Raw genomic sequence first — 25,150 nt, 5'->3', positions numbered from 1 at the left:
TGTCCAATATTATGAACGTGTTTTTTTTCTCCTTTCAATAATTTGCTCCCAATTATTCGTATTTACAGCACACAGCCACTGGCTTCGTTTTTTTGTTTTTTTTTTTGTTTTTTTGGTTTTTTGTTTTTTTTTTCCCTTTGGGTGGTAGGGAGTTATTTTCGTACAGCTAGATTTTGTATTGTCAAGATTTGTTAGCTTTTCTAAGCTTTGACTCTCAGACGAAATCTTCAAAAATTAACTTAAATAAATTATAGATAGTTAACACTATTCTTTTTTTCTTTTAACTATGGACTTTTGGCTAGTTATCCAGTTCATGGATCACAATTTTTGTCATAGCTTGTTTTTATCTGCAAAGAGAAGACGTTGAATTATCATAACACTTGCACCTATTATCATATTTTGACTATATGAACAGCCAAAAAAGAAAAACACTTAATACATTACTTTTTTTACTCCTCCCTAGGAGCTCCACCTTTTGCGCTCTTGGTGACGCGAAGTCACAACCTTATGGTTGGAGGTGGGAGATGTTACCACCTAGCAACCCCTCTTATCTAATACAATGCTTTCTTTCTTGAGTTAATGGTAAAAAACAAACTTGAACTATCATTGTTTTGCGAGTTTCATACCCCAACAATCAGCTGTTCGCGAAGTTGACAAGGCCAATTACTAGTTGTTCCCTTTTCCTACCTGAACTATCACCATAGGTGTATTAATACATAGATGGTGATAGTTCAAATAGAAAAAAGGAATAATTGATAGTTGCAGTGTGAAAGTCACAAAAAAAAAAAATGATAGTTCAGTTGTGTTCTTGACCATTATCTTTTCAGCATAACATAAGTCTGGTAGAATAGTAGAATTCTTTCATTATTATGCGAAATCCTCACGTTCGAGTTTTGAGAACTAAAATTGAGAGCACGAGGTGAATTTCGAACAGTGAATAGTATTTTTGAATTGAAATGTCAAAAGGAGAAAGCAGCAATGATGAAAGTTAAGGGACAAAGAGTAAAATATGTCAACAGAATAACGACCTTTTACTTCCCGCCTTTTTCCCTGTGTTCTCTTTCTCCTCATCTTTAACTGAGTGTTTTCTTCACTTTCTCTGTTTCCACTGAAACAAAGTTGATAAACTACTACTTTTTTCTGCACAATCAAATGTATTACTTCATGCTACAGCAATAAGAATATATAAATGGTACAAAGAGAGTTAATGGGGTATTTTCTTTTTTTATTATTGGTACTATCAAGGACATGACCCACAAGAGAGGCCCATTACTTTGGACAAGTGTAAACTATGATTTGAGCACAAACAGTTTAACGCAAAAATGGCCAAAGAAGTAGACCAACATCAATGTTTTCCACTGTGTCTTTGTCCCCTCCTCATTACTTGCCTTCTTTAACAACCTTCACCTTCTTTCTTCTCTTTTTCTCAAACTCTCAGTTTTTCCTCTGTCTTTTTTCTTCATTATGGCCATGGAGAAACACCACTCCCAGCTGCCTAGCGCCAAGTGTTCGCGGCATCAACGTTATAATGAATGGTTTGTGTTAAATAGTTTTTTTTTTTTTTGGTTTATCTGTGTAACATGGCTAGAATAACATGTTCATGTCTTATTGCTAATCAGCCAATTTGATCTGGTGTAGGGCGTTTCGAGACGTTCCAAGTGATATATCAATAGTTGTAGATGGTGGCATATTTTCATTGCATAAGGTAATTCTTTCAATTCTCTATTCTCCTAATAAGTACTATTCCTCTGTGAGTCTTGTTTGTAGCTGTTCACTGTCTTGCTAGTGATAGATTTTGTGAAGTAATTCACAACTTATAAGAATGAAAAACAAGGTAGAAAAGATTTCTTTTTGGAAGGTGATTCATACTATTCCCTTTCCTCACTAAACTGATTCAAAGCTTCCTGTGGTACAGAAGCCATGCTGTTAGGGGTCGTTTGGTTTCTGGTTAGGAGGTGATTTATTCATGTATTAAAATAAATCTTGTATAACTTGTACCATGTTTTGTAGCATTGTTATGCAGGATAGAAGATGGAGTAACTAATACACGAATAACTAAACCTTGCATAACTACACCCTGCATTACTAATACCCGCATAACTCTACTCAACAACCATACAACCCCTTATAGTTGTAAGCTCCTAACATAGAGACATGTGATGCAGTTTCCTCTTGTGTCGAGGAGTGGGAGAATTCGGAAGCTTGTAGCAGGGCACAGGGATTCTGATATTTCAAGAATTGAGCTACTTAGCCTACCAGGTGGACCTGAATCATTTGAGCTTGCAGCCAAATTTTGCTATGGTGTTAACTTTGAGATTACACCTGCAAATGTTGCTCAGCTTTGTTGTGTATCTGATTATCTTGAGATGACTGATGAGTATTCAAAGAACAACCTCGGTTCCCGAGCTGAAGAATATCTTGAGGTTGTTGTAACCAAGAATCTTGAAATCTGTGTTGAAGTCCTAAAACAATGCGAAAATCTACTCCCTTTGGCTGATGAGCTGAAAATAGTTACCCGATGTATCGATGCTGTAGCCTCTAAAGCTTGCGTGGAGCAAATTGCTTCAAGTTTCTCGCGCTTGGAATATAGTAGTTCTGGTAGACTCCATATGAACCGCCAAGCTAAGTGTGAAGGAGACTGGTGGATAGAGGATTTGTCAGTTCTTCGTATCGACTTGTACCAACGAGTCATAACAGCAATGAAATGTCGCGGTGTTAGGCCTGAAAGTATTGCAGCATCACTAGTTAACTACGCCCAGAAGGAGTTGACAAAGAAGTCCAAAGCTGATGTGGTTTCTGGTTCAAATAATGGCCATGAAAAAGTCGTGGTCGAGACAATTGTTAGCCTTATGCCCGTTGAGAAATTGGTTGTTCCAATAACCTTTCTTTTCGGGCTGTTGAGAAGTGCTGTGATGCTTGACTGCACGGTTGCTTGTAGACTTGATCTTGAGAGGCGAATAGGATCTCAATTAGACATAGCTACTCTGGATGATCTTCTGATTCCTTCTTTTCGTAATGCTGGTGACACATTATTCGATATTGACACAGTGCATAGGATCTTGGTTAATTTTTCTCAGCTGGAAGATAGTGACGAAGACATGGATAATGTCTCAGTATTTGAGTCTGATAGCCCTCTTACTTCGCCATCCCAAACTGCATTATTCAAAGTCGCTAAACTGGTGGACAGTTACCTGGCTGAAATTGCACCTGATGCTAACCTAAAGCTGAACAAGTTCATTGCAATTGCCGAAAGTTTACCAGCACATGCTCGTACCACCCATGATGGACTTTACCGAGCAACTGATGTCTACCTCAAAGTATGTACATCAAATTTCTTGAAATGTGCTTCTGAGAAAACTTTATTGGTTTGAGTACCTGTTTTAAAATTTAATGGCAGCAGAAAAATTATGGTTCTTGTTTCTTTGAAAACTAACCATTTTATAATGACTTAAATGGGTATGGTTCCAAATTAGAATATTGTATTGTTTCTTACTGATCTGTTTGCTAATGACTTAAACGAATACGCTACCTTTTTATGAAGGGGATTAAGTACTTTAAAGGGTCGTTTTTCATTTTTGGCCCGTTGGCCGAAATTAATTACGGGTGCTAGCCAAATATACTGAATCGATGTACTGATTGTGTACATTCTATGTATATTTATGATATTTTGAGGATGCAGTATGTATATTATATGTATATTTATACTTGATATACAAAACTTATACATTTGCTGGCTATTGTTCTTTTGAATGGTCCAAAAATGTAACTATCCCTGCTTTCTTTGCATATTGAGTTCATGATATTCTAACCTAATAAGTCCATATATCTAATCCAGTAGTAGAGCTTCCTTAACTTATTACTTTTGACTGATCATGGATGTACATCCATGGAAAATTCAGGCTCATCAAGGCTTATCAGATCCAGATAGGAGGAGACTATGCAAGCTGATTGACTTTCAGAAGCTAACACAAGAAGCTGGAGCACACGCTGCACAAAATGAACGCCTCCCACTCCAATCAATTGTACAGGTTCTTTATTACGAGCAAATGAGGCTTCGAAATGCCTTATTTTGTTCTTATCCTGATGATGATCATAAGCCAATGCACCAATCGTGGAGGATCAATAGTGGTGCTCTAAGTGCAGCTATGTCTCCCAGGGATAATTATGCTTCTCTAAGACGAGAAAACAGGGAACTAAAACTTGAACTAGCACGAATTAGGATGAGATTGAATGACCTGGAGAAAGATCATGTTTGTATGAAGAAAAATATGGAAAAATCTAACTCCCGGAGATTCATGAATTCCTTCACAAAAACGATTGGCAAGTTGAACATCTTTGGACATAGTTCTTCCAGGGAATCAAGTTCTCCCTCAAAGAGATCCCAAGTTACTGATTCTAAGCTTACAGAAAGAACATGACTGGCAAACTTTCCTGTTACATAAAAATACTTGAATAGGTTTTGGCTGCTCCTAGTAAGTAACTGCAAATTGTACTTGTAATCTCTATTATCTTGTATATGAGCTCTAGAGATATGCTTTAGCATGTGAGATTTTGCCTTTGTCAATGAACTAAAGTATTTTTTTTTTTTTTTTTTTTTTTTTTGAGTTTTGATAAATATGATATCCAGACGGATGTTGCAGTTATACACATTGATAAATGTCATTTACAAAATAGGACAAATATAGCACCTTATACGAAAAAAAACTCCACATGCCTGACATAGCCATATGACAAATACACTTGTTTTTGTTGTTGAATATCTTTCTGTTTCTTGCTTTTTTCACTATCAGCAAATCATTTTCATAGCTCCTAATAAAAGAAGCATGGAAGTTTGTTTATTCCTACATGTATCAAGATCAGGTTTCCCAGTGGTTCATCGACTCTTTTCCCCTCTCAAAAATTAACAAGTCCATGATGACACTGAACCTTTGAGTCCATATTTTTGCTCCCTCTTTCATCAAATTGTTTCTCATTTTCCTTCTTTTTTATTTATTTATTCCTTTCTTCAAATTAACTTGGAGTGATTTCTCTGGTAATATTCTTAGAACCTCAATGGTAATATTCTTTTCATCAAAATTAACTTGGAAGTAACTCTTTCACGGTTTAGTAACAATTGGCATGCCAAAAATCACCCTTAGATTGAGCCGCCCTCGTTCACCATCCGGCTTTCACAAACAAGATTTCAGGTCAACTTGGTTGGAACTTATCGTATACCGATGATGGTAGTTGACTACTCGCGATGTGGGACAATAACAATTGCTGCTGTAGTAATATCTTTTAGAGTGCATAAATGTACTATCAAAGGATGAATCATCCATAGACTGCTCAGAGAAATTTTCATGTCCATTTCTGTTCTCCTTAAAATCGTCCTCCTCATAACTCGCACCATACCATGGTGAGTTCTGAAACCTGCTGGGGTGTTTACCATGTCTAAGATGGTTTGGAGTCACGCCAGCTGTCGACTTGAGAGGTGCGTTTAGATGAGCAAAGTGAAGCTTTCCAGGATTATTCATTGACTTATTTCCCTCGAAGGATGAACTCCAATCAGAAAGGCTTACGGTTTGCATGGTTTTTTAGGAACTGTTTTCCCTTTAAGATTTGTATTCTAAAAACATCAAGACGACGATTATTCACAAGTATAGGACTTAAGAGGAAGCAACAGCTCAACCTGAAATATAGGGTTCTGCCCTCAGTTGAACCCTTATTTCTATTAATTCACCTAATTGCTGATGGCGTTGATCTGGATAACACTGTTGAAACAAGCCTTAATGTCAAAATTACAATGGATGATGTTAAGGATGAAATTGAATTTCGGTGCTGTAATATGCTATGTATTGGGGTCGAACTGTTTGGTGGGGAATTCTATTTTCATAAAAACAAAAAAATCTTCTAAACCTAATAAATTTTAAACTAATTAACATTTTACCTTATATAATCTATTTCTTATTTACCATATTTATACCTTGAGGAAATAAATTAAGCTATAATCATATCATGTAAAATTGTAATGACAATTAATCTTTAATATTTGAAACTTTGAAATAATTATAAATTTATGTAGCCCAAATATGACGAACAATTTATTCTTTTTACTCACTTCTAAAAATTGTGAACTTACTTTGACTAGATATTGTTTTTAGATATCCTACCTCGAGAATGCATTTGAATGATATTTTAAAGAAAAATGTATTCTTCTTATTTAAATTATTTATTGATTCACGCGATTCGCACGTACACTTAAGACCAGTAATGTGTAAACAAGTGAAATACAGAGAGAACTAAAGAGGTCTCAATGTGAAAGTGCAATGGCAGTAAAGCAAAATAAAGTGTAGAAACTCAAAGGGGTCTCCTTATATATATACTAGATAGATTAATAGACCTCCCAACTAAACATGTCACATCTGAATTATGTAGATTTGCTCCTAAAATTTTGACTGGATACTTTCGAAAAACATTAACTCGATGCTAAAAGTTATATCAGACGTTTAATTTTTGCAAGTTGGTGATGAAAAACATCCTATTTGCTTATTTGCTTGTATGCTAGGCGTTTGATTAATTATAAGAGGAGGATGGTTACATTCTCTGAAACACTTCAAACATAATTATATTACTGCTAAAGATAAAATTGAGTGATATTAAGAGAGAGAGAGAGAGAGAGAGAGAATTAGAAATAGAATTAGGTAGTGTTACATGATGCTAGTGTTGCATGATTATACTTTTTGTAACAAATGAATTCTTCCTCTAGATATATCATTAGATAGCATGTTCGCCAAGTTTTTGTGAAATTAAGAATGTTTATTTTCTTAAACATATTAGAGAATTAAAGTATTTAATGAATTTGGTCGGTCCTAAAGAGGAAGGCATTTATGCCTCCCACCCCGGGGCTTACCTTGCACCTAGTTCTTGTGAGTAATGTCATATAAGTATTATTTACTGATACGGGTTTGGCTCCGCTCCATTAGTCTTTGTTCAAGTAATTATCAATGTACCTTCGGGTGGCTGACACATGGACTTATAAACATGAAAGTTGGGATTGCTTCTAGCTTTCATTTTCTTCCGAGAAAGCAGACATAGCAAGTTGTGCCAAATGTCATATTTGTTTTCTTATTTTACATTTAATACTTGTTTATTAATTATTTATAGAGTTAAACTTGGTTAATTTCTTACATGAAAAGAATCAATTATTAATGTTACAAACTGATAAAATAAAAAATCAATGCACTCTATGCATATATTGTCTTACTCAAAAGTGATATCCCATGGTGAGAGAATTCACAGCTGACACTATTTTCAGTTAAAGAATTGGCTCCGTATCTTAACATTACCTTTAATAAAGAATACAACATAAAATAAGCTAAAAATAATCCCAACCTTTCATGTCAATTGACTACTCTCCAGTTATGTTCTCTCCATTTTTGTCCAGTGGGATACTTCAATTTTTGACACCTGTCTAATTAAGATTTTAATGACCCAAATCTGTTTGGTCTTAACCATGGTTAAGTTATTTCTCTTTCATCCTTCCTCTCCTCTTCAAGAACCCAGTCTCACCCACATGCATAATCGTCTTCTCATTCTCTGATTCTCATTAGTACTTGAAACATTAAGAATTTGACATCTATATGAGAACTTTTAATTTAAATTGATTTCTCTATTGAATTTTAATGAATTTGAAGTCATCCGTCTTGTTTCGAAATGAACTTTTTATTTAACACTATTTGGTTGGTAAATAAAACAAGTGAATCAATGAAAGCTCTACCCTTTTTCGATGTCCTACGATCTTAGTTTTTTTGCAAAATAATGATAGAAGAATAGAATACTAGAATCCAAGAGAAACAAGAATTGGATGCCATTAATGCTTGCAGTCCAGGATCTTGTAGCTCTCTTTCACTTGTAAAAACTTCATTTATTGAGTATACCAAGTTTCCTATTACAGGTCTGAGTTAAATCAAGAAGACATAAATATTCTTTTTACATAATACACAGTCGGTCCACTTTTACTTGTCTACTGTACGGTTTATCTTAAAAATAAATTTTTAATTTTACTTGTCACTTTAATATATCAAGTGAAAAATATATTTTTCCTATTTTACCCGTAGTATTAATTAGTCATTTCAAATCATTTTTCATGTCTATTCAAACTCTGAACCAATTAATATAGGTATCAATGATAAATTTTGCACTTCATTTGTTATTTATTAAGAGATGCGTACGTAGAGTTCATAATGAATGATAAAAATGTTTTCCTGGGAATAGTCTACAAGTACTATTTTTCTTCTCTCTTCCTCTGCTCTAATTCTGATTATATCCTTTTTAACTTCCTCCATTTAAGCAGAGCTTGGATATGTCACCAACTTCAATTTTGTGGTGGAAATTAAGGGAAGGGGGAAGAGATCTAAAAGAAATAAAGCGATGAAGGAAAATGTTGGCGAGAATTTTGGAAGGTGAAGAAGAAATTAAGAGATCTAGTAAGATGCCAAAGTAATCAGGGTTAAGAACAAATTACAATTTTAATAATACAGGTGTCAAAATTTAAGTATTCACTAGATGAAAATGGAGAGAAAGTAACTGAAGAGGAGCGATTCAGGGTATTATGATCATCTATGTTCACTGTCATGGAACCCATCTCATTACTCCGCTGCCATCACTCTCATCCATAACCTGTTAACGTTTCAACACAAATTGAAAACCTTCAAATTAATTTTATACACCAATTTTGCAATTACAACTTGTTTGTTTGTCATCACGTAATCTTATATATATATATAAAAGCAGGATATAGGCCCGCTGACGTGGCACAACTAAATGCAGGGTTTTCATTTATCTTTTTTTTTTTTTTTAGAATTTTGGCCTTTTAATCCATTTTAACTCCTATTAGTTAATTAGTCAAAAAACAAACGGACATTTCCTTTCGGCATATTTTTGTGCCGTTTCTATAGGCTGCCTTTTTAAAGCAGTAGCGTCGCAACTTTGCCTCTATCTCTCACTTCGTTATTGCTACATAACCCACAACCTACGCCTCCTCCTCCTCCTTATCGCTATGCATTTCTCCAATTAATAACATTGGTACTACTTCTATATTGATCTGTTTTAATATACGTAAGACAGTTGATTTTGCCTTTATGATTTTTCACTGCCATTTCTTTTTTCATTACTGAAATATTAATATAGAGTTTCTTTCTCTTTATTTATCCTTATTATTAATTTACTTTTTGAATTTTAACAGTACTTTGGCTTCTATTTTTGGGTATGCTTCTGTGTCTTTTAAAATTTTCTCTATTGTGCATATATGATGTCACCCACTTATTGTTTGCCCTCATTAAATGTTTATAATTATTATAGGAATGATACGGAAAGTTAACTGAGGAAAAAAAAAACGGCATTTTTCAGAAAAATGATAATTTTGCAAAAGAGATTCGAGGAGGAAAACTGAGAATTTAACTGGTGTGGAGAGGAAAGTAAGTGTTCTATTAATATGTTTCCTCCTTTATTTTTAAATGTAAAAACATAAATCTTTATTATCTTTTACCTCAATGTTTTTGCTTTTTATTCCTTTTATTTGAACCCACTAATTCCCTATAATCAGCGTTAACTTTCCCATAATTAGCATTGTCAAAGATGATACACACCTTCACAGAATTCCCCAAAAAATCACCCAACTCTTTAATTAAAGAGATAATGTATTCATTCAAAATTCTCTTTAAATCTATCTAATTTCTTTATTCTATGTTACTTTATCATTAATTACTTCTATTTTATCTCACTTTCGTTTAATTTCGTGAATAAATGATATATCATTGTGGGCAATAGAAAAGTGATGTGGCACCCTTAAGACATTTAAAGCAAGCTTATGTTTGACAACCTTGAATTATAGTTCAAAAGAACCGTTGGAATCTCCACACATATATGTATTTCATAGTAGTTTTTTTTGGTCCATTCAATTGATTTGAAAATTGCTGCTTAGGTTTCATTTTTTTCCTTCTTAATTTTATTTTCTTATGTTTATGGGCACAGAGTCTAAGAAGATGAAAGTGAATGAGAAATAGTTGAATGTATTTTGAAGGATGGTAGAGATAAGAAGATCAATGGAAGATTTAAGGAGAATGAAGGAAAGATATATATTGAATATTAATTGTTGTAGTATTAAGACTTATTTAAACATAGATTTAATTTCCAATGTTATATGTTCATCTCAATTGGAAGTGTTTATCAAAGAAAACCGTAGATAACTTTTTTTGTGCTTATTTCTCTTTTGTTGCTCTCTTTTTGTGTAGTTCTTTTCTTCCTGTTAATCCAAGGCTTATGTTTATTACCAAATTAGTTCAATTTTTCATGCATATTATAATTGTATTATGCATTTTCTTTATTGAAAAAAATTATTTAAGCTAAATGTAGGAATTAATTTTAAAAATTTAATAAGATTTTGATAACCGCGCGAAGCGCGGGTCAATTTACTAGTTACAATGTAATTAGAAGTGTATTGTTTGGTTGTACAAGTGTAATTAAACAGTTAGTTTAATTTAAAAACAAAATTTAATTATCAAAAATTAAAAATTAATACTTGAAAAATATGTGCCTTATAAATGATATTAAATAATGTATACAACAACACATTATTTCTCGAAATATATCAATTAATAATCATATATTTGTAATTAATATTGTAAAAAAATAATTGATATATATTTTTCACATTAATAATATTTTAATTTTAATTAATTATAAAAGTTAATAGCATAATTTTTTGTGAGAACGTCATGGATTGGATGTTGACAAAAAAATTAATATTTATAAATATAATGCCATAACATTATGCAAATGTTTGACAAAAAAAAAAAAAAATTATCAACTGTAAGTGAAAACTAAACAGCATGCAATGTGAAATAACAAGTCATTAATAATAAAACAAATAAACTAAATTCAAAATCCAAAAAAAAAAAAGTTTAACATAATACCTTTATGTCAAATTCTAACATTACATAAGTAAGTTCCAATGTAACTTAAGTAAATATAATTTAACAGAAAGGGAAAATATAAGTCTATAACCTCATTCGCAACAAAATTCTACTTTAATAACATCACTCATTATATGTCAAGTTTGTTAAGGACTCATTCTTTCTAATACCAATAGGTGCAGTTTCAAAAATTAGAATAATAATACAGTTATGCTAAATGAATTAAAAAAAAAATACAAGCAATTACGTCGAATCACAAGAAGTAAAGGTTGGGTGTGAGAAAAAAGGAAATGAAAGATAATAATATAAAAATAATTAAAAATTAAAAAGAAGTTAAAATAATAGAAATAAAAATAAATTAAAAAAGAAAATAAATTAAAATAAAACAAAAAAAAAAGAAACTAAAAAGTAAACCTTTAATTACAGGGTATAATTACACCCAATTCTCAGCACCCCCTTGAGAATTGTAGAGTGTAATTACACCTTCTCAGTTACACCCAATTTCCACCTAATCAGGTAATTAATCGTCAAACAAACAAGGCAAACCGTAATTACACTCAATTACACCTAATTCCAATTACCTGGGTGGCTTCCCAAACATGCCCTTAATGATTTTGTAAGGGAGCAATTTTTTTCGTTTCATAGTAACTTCTACCTTATCTGATAAAATAGTGCACACAAAAGCACTTTTTCTATATGCTTAATTTGTAGTACCTTATTTGTGCGAACAGACTTTACTAGCTACTCCTGCTAAATGCACAAACGAGTACCAATTTTCCTACTAGTTTAATTTAAGATCTAAAATATGAATTAACGCTGCCAAAAAACACAATCAGATCACTTGTAAGGCAACTACAATTAATAGTAGTTATGCGAACTAAACTTTTTGTTAATTTGATTGCAATTAAATTGCATACGATGGCTTGAGTGAAGGGGAAGGTGGTCCACTGAGCATTTTGTCGAACAGGTGGCAGGTTCGCGTTGGCTGCAGGAATCGGTTGAGTTGGTTGTCGCCAGTTTGGTTCTCCAGAATTCATTGCTGATAGCATATTATTGTTGACGAAAACATTGGTACACAAGGATAATAAGTAATTCCTTTTGTCAATAAGGGGAATATTATAGATAGAAATCATGCATCATTACAGATATGACAGCTAGCAGTATCACTAGCATTATTCAGATGGTGCTATTATAGATAGCACTAATAATTCTACAGCATGACGATGTACTACAATAATATTACATAATCAAATAACGCTTTGAGCAATAAGTCTACATATCATATTGTACTCGTTAATCATCACATAAGGACGACGTTTCAAATATTGAGGATCTTTCAAATGTGTGATGAGCTAGTCAGCCTTGGTTCTCAATTGTGAGAGAGCAGCCTCTTTGATGAGCATGAATGAATCAACAAAATCATCGCCTAGCTGGTTCATATCTGGAATTATTCCTTCATCAGCGGCAATAGCAAATGTCAACTTCTTGGCATAGCTACACACATGAACCATTATCCCCTACAATATGCATTTGCATTTAGCGAATTTGGCCTAATTAGTAGTTTACTTCTTTTTTTTTCCTTCAAGTATAACGATATTTAGAAGATTCATATAACTTATTTAAAACTCGTCTATAATTGAAATATAGTTGTTTGATTGATGGAAGAAACGTACAGTGGGATAGCCAGAGCATGTTGGGGCAACGAATACCAATGGATGGCCTGCGCAAGAAATTTCTTCAAGCGGACCTATTACGTTTGACATGGCTAGTGTTGTTTGGAAGGGAACTCTTTGAGCAAGTTTTGCAACACCCTAGGTGCCACACCAAACAAAAGAAAAAATTACATTTAGATTCCAACGACAATTAAAAGGAAAGGGGAAAAATCAATTATCTCAATACTTTTTGATAGTTTTAAGGTGTAAAGAGATGAATTTGAGTACCTTAAAGCCAAAGAACTTGAGAAAAAGCTTTGAAAAGTAAAAGGTGCATAGAGACCCAAGGGAATGCTTCTTTCGATCCATTGATGTCTTAGATTTGCGAACATAATCCAGAGGATTAGAGAATTCGGCTATAGTTAAGGGAAATATGACAAAGCCAAAACAGTTTCCTTGTATCACTTTGACATTTTTCTCAATCGTTTCAGCTAATGTCTGTAGCCATATGATCATGTAAATTTTATTGATTAGGCACACATACAATCTAATATTTTTACATAGCAATAACACAATTATACATCAATCTTTAAGCTATTATTTCTAAGTGAACCCTATAAAGAATATTGGAAGATTTTCATTTGTATATATAAAAAAATACTTACTTGGACCCCTAAAGCTGGTCTCAGATTCACTATAACATTGGCTCTACATCTCATTCGTTCCGGTGAAAACTTCCTCTTGCCTTCAGCTTCTTATTAAGAAGAAACAAATTATAGATAGATTAATTAGCATGGTTGAAAGCATTTTAACCCCTTCCCCCTTCCAAAACAAACCCCGACCAAATTGGATATATCTTGATTATATTTCATCCTTAATTTCCTGATTATTTGTGTATGAGCATATATATTACACACACACGTACAAAAAAAAAAAAAAAAAAAAACTCTACGCTGTTACGAGCAACCAGAAATTAAATTCACTTTCAATTTGAATTCCTTAACCAATAATATAGAAAAAGTAAAGGTATGACTCTCAACTACCATAATTTATAGCTCTTGAGACAAGATTCATTTTTCTATTCTGTTTATTTACTTATTCTTTCGATTAATGCCTATCATATATTTTATAAAATGTTATATATTTTGATGGGTGATCTCTCGAAAATCCTTGTAAATTTGTTACAAGTATATATACAGTATCCTGATTGAGAAGATTAACTTACCGTATCTTCGATGGATATAACGAGACATAGCTGCTTGTGTTATCCCCAGTACAACGTCATTAACCGTCTAAATTTACAAGAAAGGAAGGAAAAAAAAAAAAAAAAAGGAAACATGAGCTTAGGTCAGAGACAAATTAAGAGTTCAAAACCGTGAAAAGATTATATTGTTTGGCCAAATTTCTGGAAAGTCATTTTTTTTTTTTTTAGCTTGGTCAAACGGACTATAAATATGACGGTCAACCTTGGATATATAAGGTTTATATATATGCTTACACCGTTTGTCACATTCTTTATAAATTTAATGTCGTCCAAGCTAATCGTCAGGTAAATATATTTCTGACGAGTGGACCACTTATATCCTCTTGTAGCTGTGAAAGGTGATTCAGAGTCCTTCAAGAAGAGTGCAGTCGCTATAAACAGAAAAGCATCAACAACTGTATTGAACCAAAGTTTTATGAGCAACCAAAACTTTATTAGGTACTGCCACATCAGCGAACAAATTGTTTTTCTGTTATTTCTTAGTGATAAATTTGATTTATCCTTAGAAGAAGAAGAAAATGGGAGTGTGGGCAGAGAAGTAGGATCCGAAATTGTCCGAAAACAAGAGAGTAAGAGGGACATGAGGGCAGTTCCATCCCCAATAGAATGATGAATACGGAAAATAGAAGTTGCCTCAGCATGAGAGGTTTTCACGTTAAGGACGTGAAAATCCCATAGAGGTTTCGACATGTCAACATTTGTTGTGCTTAGGCTTGATATATACTCTTCGACCAATTTGTCGGTATCCATATTATCATGGGCGATCTGGGCCACTATGATATGATCATCTATGTTCACTGTCGTGGGAACCCATCTCATTTTTCCGCTGCCATCAGTCTCATCCATGACCTGTTGACGTTTCAACACAAATTCTTAAGTAGAAACATTAAAGAAAACCTTGTGAACTTTAATTATCTGTTATGCAAGATTATGATAAATATGTTATGAGTATCAGTTTCAATTGGGGCGGCTCAAGCACATTAGGGGCCTAAAGCCATAATTTAATGTGAGGGCTTAAATTAAAAGAAAAAAAAAGCTTTAATATATATTTTGATTTTAATTCTATTCTTCTAGTTTGTAGAGATGCAAATATATTTATTCTTTTTATAATCAATTCATTCTAATAATTCTTTTTCAATTAGTAATAGTCAATCCAATTAATATTTATGAGGCATTATTGAACTTAGGTAAGATTTTATCAATTCTAATTTTGAAAAACATGTTTCCGTTGAGGCAACTATTAGAGAATTATTAAAATTATTCTATAAACAATATAAGCATTTGAAAAAAAGCAAGTCTTTTTATTTGATCGAGTATATCGATTAGATTATTATCTACTTGTATGATTTCTCTTAACATTTCTAGTTCAGAAATTAAGTCTAGACCATCAATATCGGGGTGAGTGAGCGATTACTATGTTTTATAAAACATTCAAGGTTAAGGAAATATTTTAAAATTCTTGTCATTTAATGATCTCAATATGTTACCACCATACAGAAAATCAGAAAAAATTCCATACGCTTCAATTTTTTTATGGTAAACTTTTGCTAACTGAATTAACAAAAAATAATATCTCGTACCAAATAGTCATACCCAATAAAAACTCAAAATTTTCAAGTTCGTATGTTGCTATACAATTAGCTTTACTTTTAGTTTTTGGTTCCTCACTAACTTATACTATTTTCAATAAAAGCATCTCTTATCGATGGAGTTTAAAATAATATTACTTTAATACTTTAATTATGACTTTTCGTACATGTTTATGGCAATGATTTAAGAATTCGAATGAACACGCTATTCACAATCGAAAAAATTACAGTAAAAAAATTACTTTTCTATTAAAAGTATTTAATATTTTCTTAGAGAAAACTTATAAACCTACTATTAATTACTTAAAATGGGGCCCCCAAAGCACCTGCTTTGTTAGCTTTACCTTAGAGCCGGCCATGAGTTTCATTGCTAGCTTACCTGCAAACTGGAAAAGCGTGGATGTTTAAGCAGGGTGCGTTGTAGTTCTGCTTTCATGGAGTCAACCTCAATTGGTACTTTCCAGCCCATAATGGCTAAGACGTAAACATTGTAGTCAGGCTCATGAAACATTTGAGAAGTTGGACTCAGTAACATTGCTTCTTCTTCTCCATTTTCATTTAAATTCTTTGATATTAGGATAGGTTTCAGAATCATTTTTTTTCCACCACGCTCCATATCCAAGCTAGAACCAATATTTAGAAGTGATGATTTCTGATTAACCCAAATACTAGGCGAATATTGCTGATTAGAAGGCTCCAATGCCGCTATTTATAGAAGAAGCTAGTAAGATTTATTTGATGCACATAGAGATAGATTCTTTTTTCTTTGAGTAGACAGATTTAAAACGTGAAAGGGAGCTCTCATTAAAGCACAACTGTCCTGATAATCTAGTTTCGGGGAAGTTATGGTTTAGAAACATTTGCTCTTATTAGAATGTACTCCCTCAGGGCCGGCTGATAGGCAAGGAGGTAAGTCAATGGCCTAGCGCCCCACTTTTTTTAAAGACCCAATATATATATATATATATTCTTTTTTTACTATTTAAAAAAATTGTAATCCTACGTTAACCTTGAAGTTTGAAGAGATATATTTGAGAAAATATATAAGGGCAATTCGCAGAATTGTCTTTCTTTTGCGGTGGTCTTTAAATTTTGCCCCTCAAATTGTCATCGGTCTTTAAGTTTTGCCCTTTGCCTAAAACCTCATGTGCCTCGTGTTCGAACTCCCCGTCACTAAAAATGTAAAAAATATTGGCAAGACAGAGTTTGAATTTCGCTCTGCCCCCTCTGGCAGACTTTGCCTCGCGGCATATATATTTTTTTTTTTTACTTTTCAAGACAAACTTTTAGTTATGCATTAAGGAAAATGTGAAAGTATTTTTAGTTATGTATAAAGTTTAAAGACATAACTAAAAGTATACCCCATAAGCGCGCGCATAACTAAAAGTTTGCCTTATAAGACCAAGTCTATGCCTTACCCCTCTCGTTTGGACGGGTTGTTTCCCCGTGGTTATTAATGTGTGATGGTATGGCATGGTATGGTGTTGTATTATATTGTACGTATTATTGAACACAATGTTTGATAGATCAGATCGCTTGTTGTGTTTAATAACATTTGTATTGTTTGATTTGATCGTATGTTACCGTAAAATAACTTGTAAGTTTATTAAAATACCCTTAACTCTTAATTAGAAATTAGTTTATATATATTAATAAAACAGTAAAGAATAAAATAGAAACTTTAAAAAATAAGTGTATTGGGTAGGGGTGGTGAAGGGGTATGTGTGTGAGTGGGTGGTCAGGGGATGAGGCGGGGGTAGTGGGTGGTGTGGGTATGGGGGGGTGGGGTGGAGTAGTGAGAGGGTAGGGGTGGGGGTGGTGGAGGGTGGGTGGTGTAGAGATAGGTAGTAGTGGGTGTGGGGAGGGTGGTGGTGTGCGAGGTGGTTGTGGGATGAGGGTGGGGTAGGGTAGATGGTGGTGGGTGGGGTAGGGTAGAGTGGAGTGGGGTATAACGGAGAAATAAAATACGTAACCACGGAAAAACCACCAAAATTGCGGATTACAAAAATTGTGACTTTTCATGGTTATATAACTACGGGATGAACCACAGGTTTACAACACCATACCACATAATTTTAAGAACAATGGAAACAAAACATGGTTTCACAAAATCATACATTAATGAACCCAGAAACCACCATCCAAACAGGGTTAAGGAAAAGTCCGCCTTTGGGGTATACTTTTGGTTATGCCTTAACTAAACATCCGCCTCCCCATAAGGCATAACTAAATTATGTGCCTAAGGAAAAGTTATGCCTTATGGGTCCGACTTTTAGTTATGCCTGATCCGACATAACTTTAGTTTTTTCAAAGTGTATGTCGGATCCGGTATACACGCCTCCACTCTTGCCTTGCGAAATATATTTTTTATTTTATGTTCAGCCGGGGGTTCGAACCCGTAACCTCGTATTCGCCCACCTTTTCAAGTTGAAGGAGCAAAACTTAAAGACCACAAATAGAGGCAAAATTAAAGACCATGATACAGGGGCACAATTTAAAGGCCACCCCAAAAGAAGGGCAATCCGCGCAAAAAATGAATGTATAAAGTAACTTCTCCCGTTTATTGGGGACGGGGGGCCCGCATTAATTGGGGGTTATTTTGTAGGAAAAGTACAATAGTAATTTCTTCCCTTTTATAGGGGAGTGGTTACCGTTGGCACAAAGATAATTGAGGGAATGAAAAAGCTTTTCTAGGTAATTGTAGATTTGTAGTATCCTTATTTATTTGGGCAACTATTCTATTGCCCATATTTACTTATTTCCTTCTCCCTTTTATTATTCTTGTACGCTTATCGTTTGGTACGCGGGATAAGGTGGGATATCCCGGGATTAAATTTGGGATAAAATTTATACCTTGTTTGGTAGAAGGTATAAATTTATCTCAACCAATCAAGGTATAAGATTTATCCCAAACTTAATCTTGGATAGCCCATCTATCATTTAAGCTTGGTATTATTTTATCGCACCTCCCAGTTGAGATAAATTAGTCCAGAGATTATAATCTCAGGACTATAATACCGGGATAACTTAGTTTGCGTACCAAATGACTTGAAAATTCTCAAGTCTCCTACACACCTAAAAATATATATGACGATCTTTTCTTTTCTTTTTTTTTATAAAAAATAAAATAAAAAAAATTAGGGCCTATCTATGAAGTTTGGCCTGAGACCCTCAATCTTGTTGAGATGGCCCTGCACTCCCTCCGTCCCAAAAAGATTATCTTAGTTTGACTTGGTACGGATTTTAAGAAATAAAGGAACACTTATGAAATGTTTAGTCCAAAACAAGCCTTAGATATTTGTGTGACTGTAAATCATCTCATAAAGTTAAATTGTTTTTAAATATAGAAATGTGTCAATCTTTTTAGGACAAACTAATAAGAAAAGTAAGATAATCTTTGTGGGACGAAGGGAGTAGTTATTACTAGGAGTATTAATACAAGTTAGTATGTGTCATAATAAGATGAGGCCTTTGTGGACCGTTAGTTCATGTGAATCGAAATCCAAATATTATTTTTCTGCAAGATCTATTTTCAAATAAGATCTATATAAGCTGTTTAAATAAATTTAGTTAAAAAAAAAAAAAAAATTGTCGCATTGCTTCTAGCACCTCCTGTAGCAGGGGTGTCATGTGGGCAAGTTGAGAGTGAATTTGAGCATGCCAAAATAGATCGATTTAAGAAACAAGCAGGTCAACAATGCAAAGATGACCTGGGCTAAGATGAGTTGGATTAAAATTCGCTAAATAATAGGCCATAACACAATATCCAACTTGTACCAAGTTTAATTTCTATGTTTGTTTTCTTATAAATCTTTAATTACCACATAACTAACAAACCTTTCTTTTTCTTAATTATGACAATTATATCATACAAAGCTACTCCTGGGACAAGATGAGCCACATAATTAGGGGCAATTTTCACTATTGTCCTTATTCGGGGGGTGGTCTTTAATTTTTGCCGCTCAAATTTATTTTACTTGATTTTTCGCTTAAATACCAAGGTTTTGGGTTCGAAAAAAAAAAAAAAAAAAAAAAAAAAAAACCGCAAGGCGAAATTTCGTAGCAAAATTAGGCCTAAGACTAACTTTTGTAGAATCCCAGCAGAGTTTTTTTTTTTTTTTTTTTTTTAAAAGTACCTTGCAAAACAAGGCAAACTTTTGCTTAATGCAAAATTTGCCTTAGTGATAATATACACGTTAAATTCCTCAAACATAAATAAAATGGAATAAGAACCTTAAATCTGCATTTAAAAGTCGTTAGTTAGTGCAATTAAATTAAAACCTTTATTCCAAGTCTATTGGTTATCCTTGTGCCATGTTCTCTCTGACAATTGGAGGAATTACTACATTTTTTTGCGCGGATTGCCCTTCTTTTGGGGTGGTCTTTAAATTTTGCCCCTCAAATTTGCTTCGTCTTAAGTTTTGCCCTTCGCTCGAAAAAGGTGGCCGAAAATACCCCGAGGCTCGGGTTGAACTCCCGCCGCCTCAAAAAAAAAAAAAAAAAAAAAAAAAAAAAAAAAAAAATCGCTAGGCAAGGCTTTGCAAAAAGTTATGCCTTATGCCGCATACTTTGCCTTTAGGCATAACTAAAAGTCGGATCTCTATCGTGCGAACTTTTCATAAAGCGTAAATTTTACTTATAAGCAAGTTTTGAATTATGAAAGCTCCGCCCATGCTGACTCGGAAGCTAAGGCATAACTAAAAGTATTCCCCATAAGGCCGAACTTTTTCGTAAGGCATAACTAAAAGTTTGCCTTATAGTTTTCAAAAACTTGTATTTATGTGACTTTCCCAAAAAGATGAAAGTAGTTGTAATGATTTTAAATTAGTTTTCAAAAACTTGTATTTATGTGACTTTTCCAAAAAGAAAAACTTGAATAATTTCTGAAACAGCGATGGGCATTAAATTTAAGATGTGAGGTCATAGTCTTGGTTGTGCCATTTCTCTCTGGCAGTTGGAGAAATTACTACTCCCTCGGGCCCAATCCCCACCATCTCAAGGCGGCTTTTGAAAAAAGAAAAAGGAAAAGAAAAAAGTGAACTAATAAGTGAATCGAAATCTTTGGAAATTCAGTGAATCAACAATGGCCATTAAATTTAAGATGTGAGATCATAGTTTGTGAGCTTAGCTTTATATTGCATAATTCGGAAGGTAACCTAGGGAGCCACGATTGAATTGAATAGACTTCCCAACTAAAAGCTACATCTGGAGTAATGTTGATTAGCTCCTAAATTTTGAATGGTCACTTTCAAACTACTTTAATGCGATGCTAAAAATTACAAACACATTTAATTTGTGCAAGTTTGTGATGAGAGACATCCAATTTTCTTATTCGCTTGTGTGCTAGACGTTTGATTAATTATAAGGAGGAGGGTCTTTACATCCTCTAACAGCCTCTTGTGTTTGGACTTTGAATCAAAATCGTCCCTATTCTTTAACCTAGAACACTAATAGTCGTCATTTAACTATGCAAAAGTAGTGCACTTTTGTTTCAAACTAACTATTTGTGTCAAAAAATAACTATTTGCGTCAAAAACTAACGATTTGCGTTAAAGAACCATCCAGTTCAACCTGTCATTCTTTCGGATCTGTGGGGATACTATAAATAACTTTAGTTATGTTGTTTGATGATTCAAGTGGGAATTTTGAAGAATATTTGGAATTGGAATTTTGGGTCCGAAAATCAAGTTCGTTGAAGATTTGTTGGTAAAATTGGTTGGATATTATACTTGTTTGCTAAAAATCAAGAATGCAAAACTGAATTGAAGAAATTAGAGGCAAAATTATTATTACTAACTTCTTACTGCTGGTTCATAGTTGCTCGAGACGGAGGCTTTAATAATTAAAGTTGCATTTGGTTATGGATTAAAAATCCTTGGGCAGTGACTGTTTGAAGTACATATTGTCAATATTACACTGATTTGATATTGGATTAAGCAAAGTTGAAGAGCATTTCAAGACTCATTTGCAGTTTGGCCGTGAATCTGAAATTTCGAATTTCAACAGACTGTTTGAGTGCGAAAATCTGGGGTATTATTGAATTCCTGAATTTAGTTACTACTTGTTTTTTCATCAGAGAGATTCCCATTACTACTATCCAAGTTAGCGGAGAGAGGAAAAAAAAAAAAACTTATACCCCGCCGGACATAATTTCTATAAGGAATAAAAATGGCACACCAGATGGCTGACAACGGAGCAAATGAAACCGATGAACGGATGGAAGAATCTAATTTTTTGGAATATTCTCACTGTTATTTATTACAAAAGACAATTTAGAGATAGTATCAAAATATAAATTTATGCCTCGAGAAAAAATTATTTATTATAAGGGGCAAAAATTAAAGACCAACACAAAAAAAAAAAAAAAAAAAAAGGAAATCGTGCTAAATTCATTAGTAAGTGACCCAAAATCTTGATAATGATAAGTAAAATGCTAATGGGCATTAAGTTTAAGATGTGAGATCATAGTCATTTTCTTTTTCTCTTCCAATTTTATCTTTATATTTATTGCATAATCCGAAAGTTAGCTAGGAAGTCGCAATTTAACTAAATAGACTTCCCACTAAACATGTCATTGACCTGGAATAATGTAGATTAGCTCCTAAATTTTTGAATGGTTCCTAGGCATTCAATTAGCTTATTTCCTTGTGTGCCAGGTGTTTGATTAATTATACAGAGTGGGTCATTACATGCTCCGAAAGACTTCAAATTGAATTGTATTATTGTTAAGGATAAAATTGAGGGGAGCTGAGAACTAGAAATAGAATAAGGTAATGTTACGTGATGCATCAAAACATTATAATTTTTATGACAAAAAAAAATTCTTCCTCTAGATATATCATTAAATAAGCATGTTCGCCAAGTATTTACGAAATTAGATATATTTTCTTAATGAAATACTTATTTTAGAGAGTTCCCCATTGGTCATTCCTAAAGAGAAAATTGGCTTTCATGGGCACCCAGTTCTTGTGGGTGACGTCATATAAGTAGTACTTATTTAGTTTAAATATCTTCTGATACTAGTTTCAAGTTGTTGCTTTCCTTTTTCTTTATTGTCGGTTTTATGTTCCATAAGCATAGTGTCTGGGTGAGTTTCTGGTTGCAAAATTTCACTAATTTGGTTGACGAAAATCGATGAGTATTATTTGACTAGATACCAGAGCCCGTGCCAGTACAGGCCCAACATATATTTATAATTTTATTCAATATATATTTATAATTTTATTTTTATGCAATTATAAAAAATAATGATATATTCTACAACATTAAAAGTTACGTATGTAAAGATAGTAAATTTTGACGTTCAATAATTTGTGCCACGACGTTATTTCTTTGTTTCGGCTTATATGAATATATTTAAGAAAAAGGCTAATAGACATTTTTAAACTACGCGTTAATCAATTTGAACAGGTAATTTCAAAATTTATTGAATCTTTAACTACTTCTAAATACTAAACGCTCATTTGAACTACTATTCCCCTAGGCTAACACGTGAAAGTTTTTATACATATGATGATTATGTATATTGTGGAATATAACATGGGCATAGATGCGGTATAAGATTTCTATCCTTTTTTTTTACTTAACCTATCATAAGTATGTACTAATAAATTATTTTGGGTATTATGGTGCTCCGTATATAATTAGAAACTTAAGACATTGAAAAATGCCTTTTGAGAATGCAATATCCATCTTAGTTTCTTTTTAGGATATTAAACAGTACTGCAATAAATATCCGAGCAATTTATTTTATCAATTGTAACAATATTCAATTAATTTGACTATAGAATTACAGTTGGTGAGGTAAGATATCACCCATGGAACTACAAAATGTAATAAGTCGTAATAGTAACTTTTAAAAAATGAAGCTTGATAATCATATATTCAAAACTACTTTTGAAAAATTAATCACCATTATTGACTTAATGGGGATACTTGGAGAATTATAATGATATCAAGTTTCGATTTTTTAATACGTACTAAACGTTTTTTCCCCCCCAGCTTGTAACAATATTCAATTAATTTGATTATAGAATTACATAAGTTGGTGAGGTAAGATATCACCCATTAACTACAAAATGAATTTCAGAATAATAGTAACTTTTAAAAAATGAAGCTTGATAATAATATATTCGTAACTACTTTTGAAAAATTAATCATCATTATTGACTTAATGGGAGATACTTTGAGAATTACATGGATATTGCTTGATTTTTTAATATGGGATCTTTTTTTTTTTTTTTTACATGAGTTGGAGGTGGAAGACGAAACCACCTCCAAACCATGCTTATATATAGTACTAGATGATGGAAGCCCGTGCTATCACGGGCCCAACACAAAAAATAGTATCACATTTTTTTTAGATTGTCTAAAAAAGAATGATATATTTTTATATTTAGAAATCATTTAACTTGAAATTTTCCCTTTTACCTTTAATAAAATGATTTAAATTCACACAAATATCTATGACTTGTTTTAGACTACAAGTTTCAAAGATCTTTCCTTTCTTTTTTAGACTTCGTGCCTGGTCAAATTATGTCACATAAATTAGGACAGAGAGAGTACCTTTTAGTAATATAATTATGGAATTTTTATTACAGAAAATATTATAATTCAATTAATTGAAAGTATCAATAAATTATTTGACTTACCGCTTCTCCCATATATGACTTTTCCGTTGGTTCTCCAATTGAAAGATTTGAAATACACCTTCTCCTACCGAGTTTCATCCATCATCTCTTTCTACTCAACAACCGAGAAACGTTTTCATGTGTCGACATATCTCCGTAGTCTTAAATTTTTAAATATAGACCAACTTAATCATTTTAAGAAAATATGTGTATACGTTTTCGACCGTTTATATTTCGTTTCCGACGTTATTCCTCATTACTTGTGTGAGACGTATATGTCTAAACTTATACCTCCAAAAGTATAAGTTTTTTAAATCTTTTAGTTTTATGACTTCTTACGTTTTGTGTTCGCCTTTAAATCGTTATTTCTTTTTTCCCGAATTTCTTTTCTTTAAATTTTTCTAAAGCGTACCTTTATCATTTCTCCGAACTTATTATCATTATTTAAATATCCTTTTTTTTTTCTTCACGTGGACCCCACCTTAATTTTTTAATCTCTATTATTATGGAAGAGTGGGCCCCACCTTAAATTTGGTTTTTTTTTAATTTCTACTATTATAGAAAAGTGGGGCCCAACTTAACTTTTTTTTTAAAAAAATTTCTACTATTATAGAAGAGTGGGCCCCACCTTTTTTTTTTTAAAAAAAAAAAAAAAATTTACTATTATAGAAGACCGTTTATATTTCGTCTTCTTGATGTTATTCCTCATTATTGGTGTGAGACGTATGTGTCTAAACTTGGGTATAAGTTTTAAATCTTTTGGTTTTATGACTTCTTTAGCAGTTTTTGTGTTTAATTTAAATCGTTATTTTTTTTTCCCGAACTTCTTTTCTTTACATTTTCTCTAAACGTACCTTTACCATTTTCTGAACTTATTATCATTATTTAAATATCCTATTTTTTTTTTCTGTAATGTCTCTTACTTCTTCACGACCCCACCTTTAATTTTTTTCCTAGCAATTGTCTCCTACTTCTTCGCATAGACCCCACCTTAATTTTTTTTTTTTTTTTTTGCAATTGTCTCATAATTCTTCACGCGGACCCCACCTTAATTTTTTTAACC

General features: G+C 32.9%; 2 protein-coding genes across 3 annotated transcripts; one reads left to right on the top strand and one right to left on the bottom strand.

The window, feature by feature from the left end:
* The first annotated feature begins 1,092 nt into the window (after positions 1-1,092).
* LOC132049810 (BTB/POZ domain-containing protein At5g48800) lies at positions 1,093-4,586 on the top strand. The gene is made up of 4 exons (XM_059440748.1): positions 1,093-1,535; positions 1,639-1,705; positions 2,166-3,317; positions 3,900-4,586. Exons 1-4 carry the CDS (start codon positions 1,465-1,467, stop codon positions 4,416-4,418), a joined length of 1,809 nt encoding a protein of 602 aa, XP_059296731.1. The 5' UTR covers positions 1,093-1,464; the 3' UTR covers positions 4,419-4,586.
* A 7,462-nt stretch (positions 4,587-12,048) lies between these two features.
* LOC132049795 (wax ester synthase/diacylglycerol acyltransferase 11-like) lies at positions 12,049-16,146 on the bottom strand. Of its 2 annotated transcripts, none has more exons than XM_059440730.1 (7): positions 15,837-16,146; positions 14,103-14,717; positions 13,830-13,896; positions 13,270-13,358; positions 12,893-13,102; positions 12,626-12,763; positions 12,049-12,469 (listed from the first exon to the last, which is right to left on the bottom strand). In XM_059440730.1, exons 1-7 carry the CDS (start codon positions 16,071-16,073, stop codon positions 12,305-12,307), a joined length of 1,521 nt encoding a protein of 506 aa, XP_059296713.1. In that variant the 5' UTR covers positions 16,074-16,146; the 3' UTR covers positions 12,049-12,304. The 2 variants fall into 2 exon arrangements, with proteins under 2 accessions (XP_059296713.1, XP_059296720.1); XM_059440737.1 differs by having other exon boundaries at positions 13,270-13,355.
* Between the last annotated feature and the right edge of the window lie 9,004 nt (positions 16,147-25,150).

Source organism: Lycium ferocissimum, chromosome 1 (assembly GCF_029784015.1).
Source record: "Lycium ferocissimum isolate CSIRO_LF1 chromosome 1, AGI_CSIRO_Lferr_CH_V1, whole genome shotgun sequence".
Classification (NCBI taxonomy): domain Eukaryota; kingdom Viridiplantae; phylum Streptophyta; class Magnoliopsida; order Solanales; family Solanaceae; genus Lycium; species Lycium ferocissimum.
Note: the sequence above shows the minus strand (reverse complement) of the source record. Positions and strands in the feature narration are given on the sequence as shown.